This window comes from Aegilops tauschii, chromosome 3, assembly GCF_002575655.3.
Source record: "Aegilops tauschii subsp. strangulata cultivar AL8/78 chromosome 3, Aet v6.0, whole genome shotgun sequence".
NCBI classification, from domain to species: domain Eukaryota; kingdom Viridiplantae; phylum Streptophyta; class Magnoliopsida; order Poales; family Poaceae; genus Aegilops; species Aegilops tauschii.
Genome location: NC_053037.3, coordinates 47031242 through 47034520, shown reverse-complemented (window position 1 = coordinate 47034520; position 3279 = coordinate 47031242). Strand labels below are relative to the sequence as shown.

Here is a 3279-nt window from a genome sequence, read left to right as displayed (position 1 = left end):
GGTTCCCGCGTGCCTGGGCCCTGCCCATTTTACGGTCGTCTTCACGCGACAGTCCCGTAGACATAGGGGCGCCCGCGCGGGGCGAGGGGAGAAGCGGCGGCACGCGGCGGCGCAGGTGAGCCCCGGCCTCGCCCCTCCTCCCCCTCCCTTCCTGTCTCCGGCCAGCAACGGCCTCCCCCTCTCCACCTCGCCCCGGTAGCGCTCCCCCGGCACCCGCCCCCATCGCCAATGCGGTCCGCATCGATCCCCTCTGTTCCCGCTCTCCATCTCCATCTCCATCTCCGGCCATCCGCGTGCCTCCTCCCTCTCCGCCTCTGCCCCATCCGGCCAGTCTCCATCCCTTCCCTGCCCATCCCACAAATCTTGGATGCGGGGACCTCACCCCCACCCCTTCCATGTCCGATGCGGGTCGTGGAGTAGTAGCTGGTCGCCGCCCCCTCCCGTACCCCATGGCGGCGTCAGCTCGCCTCACTTTCAACCACTTCTTAAATCCCAATTTCTCCCATTCCGGATTCTTATATGCTAACTATTTCTCTTGAATTTGCAGCTTGTTTCAAGGTCGGCACATCCTGCAGGCCAGTTGAAGGTTTGTGAATAACAAATTTCATAGTATTTGCTCTCCCAGTTTATTTATATTGCCATATCACTGCATGTGCTTGCTTCTGTTTACAAATTTGATGGCTTGCTAGTGGATATTGACTGATGTTTGTCCATGATTTGATATGGTGGAGGATAAATCATTGTAGCTGCAGCATGTGCTTTTGGCTTGGTTTATTTGTTCACAAGGCTTGCCGGACCATGTCAAATATGGCTTGGTATATTAATTTGTGTGACTGAATATGCCGATTGAAGGTTTGTCCGTGCTTTGATATGGCAGAGGAAAAATCATACTTGAATATATAGGAATGGTTGTTGAACCATGTCATATATGACTTGGTTTATTTATTACGAATGCTTTCTGTAGCATATGTGATATGGCTTGGTTTATTAATTGTGTGATGGAATGACCTTGTCCTGCAGCAAACGGAACAGGATTTCAACGAAAGATTGGATTTCATTACAACCTCTTATTCTTTCCCCTACTATCATTGACTATTCAATCCACATAATTCTTTACAGTCGGCCTACCACCCCTGGACCAGCCCAAAGCCGAGTCACGGCCGCACCGCAACTCGCCAGCTTCCGCGCACCAGCTGCGCCGCCCTCGCCAGGCAGCGATATCTCCTATCTCTCCTGCCGGCGGGTCGGTGGTTCCAGCGGACAAGATGCTGGGCGTCTCCACCGGCCAGCTTTTGGTCATCCTCGGGGCCTGCTCCGTGATGATGAGTAAGATTTGGAGCCGCAGCACCTCTCTTTTCTCTGGCCTTTCGTTTGACCTCATTGCCTGGCTGAGCTGCTAAATTGGATAGGTTATGTTGCGAATTGCTGCCATAAGAAGATGATTTGGGGAGCTCTCTCTTCTCAATTTGTGAGGAACTGCAGCGCGGGTCCTTTTTTTTTTTCCTTTTAATCTGATTCATCTGTTCTTGGCAGAGCCCAGTGACATGATCAAGATGGCAAGGGTGGCAGGGAGGATGACCGGGAGAGCGGTCGGTCGCCTCATGCTCTACCGCCGGCAGATGGACGACATCTTCGAGCAGACTGCAGCGAAGAAGGTACTTTGCTGATTCTTGCACATTATGTGTTTTTGGGGCCATTGTGTAGTTGATTTTTGTGCGTACATTTTCTCATTAGTGCCACGTGAAACCATGTCTTACTCAATGGCGGATCTAGGAATTGGAGTTAGCCGGGGCAAACATTTAAGCTTTAAAAATTTAGGTTCAAATGCAAGTCTACTGAACCAAAATTCATGAAATTCAACTAGCAGAAACATGAAAAAGCATTAACAATACTTAAAAACTGAGCTTTGAAGTATTCCATTTCTTTTTTCCAATTTTAAAAACTGCCTTCGAGTAAACATTATGTCAAAATAATAATTCAAAAATGCTCCTAGACCTGAAAAGAAACAATAGCGAACCTCTCTATACTTTAACAAATCGTAAAATTTATACCATACTTCTTTGAATGCCCGTCAATCAAACAAGCTGCATACCTACATGCCTAATTGCTACTGACCTCACTTTGAAGTTGAAACACAACATCAAACAAGGCACATGCCTAGTTGCCTGCTGGTCTACATGGTAAATCGGCTAGACTAGAGATGAAATAGAAAAACCAGTACAAAAGGAAAAAAATCCAATCTGCTTGTTGCCGCTGCCGCGTGCGCTTATGGTTCGTTGCTGCACTGGCGCAAGTGCAGGAGTTGTTACTGTTGCCGTCTCTGCTTATGGTTCGTTGCTGCACCGGCCAGTGAATATGTCTTTCCACAATTGGCTGGTGAAAATTCTATCTCTGTCAGATATTATCAGTTTAGGAGGGCCATGCAACTTAATAATGTTCTCCAAGAAGGCTGTAGCAACAGACTGAACTGTATAGGGGTGTGAAAGTGGAATAAAATGGGCATATTTGGTAAATCTGTCTACTACCACCACTATCACCTCCTTCCCATGAGAATTAGGCAATCCTTCTATAAAGTCCATGGTAATGTGTTGCCAGGCCATATCAGCAATGGGCAGAGGGTCTAAGAGACCAGGTATAAGACAAAGCTCACCTTTGGCTCTCTGGCAAACAGGACACTGTGCAATATAATTCTCCACAAACTTCTTCAATCCAGGCCAAAAGAAAATATTCTTAATTCTCTGATAAGTAGCCCTCATACCAGAATGTCCTCCAATAGGAGAGGAATGTAGGGCTGCCAACAGTTTTGTTTTCAGTTCAGTATTGTCACCCACAACAATCTTGCCCTTATATCTGATGATTCCAGAGTGAAAGGAGTGTTCTGTAGGGGAGGCATTGTTGTATAAGAGCAGCTGTTCCAAAATGGGCTTGTAGAGACTGTCTTGTTAGTAGCTGTCATATAAATCCTGTGCCCAGAGAGGAATTCCCATAGACAGAGTCATGAGCTGATGAACTTTTCTAGAAAGAGCATCTGCTACTCTGTTGTAGATACCCTTTTTGTACTGAATGGAAAAATCAAATTCCAGTAACTTCATCATTAGCTTATGTTGAATGCCTTCTGTAAGTCAATAAACTTCAGAGATTGCTGGTCTGTTTTATAATTAACTTTGCTCCCAGAAAATAGTGTCTCCACCTCTTCAAAGCTTCTACTATAGCTAGTGCTTCTTTTTCATAAGTAGACATGACAGAATTCCTAGGCAAAGAGCTGCACTATAGTAAGTC

At 46.5% G+C, this 3279-nt stretch overlaps 1 protein-coding gene across 2 annotated transcripts in view; it reads left to right on the top strand.

Annotated features, from left to right (window-relative positions):
• The window catches only part of LOC109774727 (uncharacterized), an 11579-nt gene continuing 8300 nt past the window's right edge, over nt 1-3279 (top strand). Inside the window, exons 1-4 of one of the 2 annotated variants that reach the window (XM_020333489.4) lie at nt 1-115; nt 548-586; nt 1120-1326; nt 1534-1655. In XM_020333489.4, coding sequence (XP_020189078.2) covers nt 1266-1326; nt 1534-1655 — 183 coding nt within the window. In that variant the 5' untranslated portion in view covers nt 1-115; nt 548-586; nt 1120-1265. Of the gene's footprint in view, nt 116-213; nt 234-547; nt 587-1119; nt 1327-1533; nt 1656-3279 lie in introns of those variants that run through there. The other variant, XM_040403412.3, reaches the window with a different exon arrangement.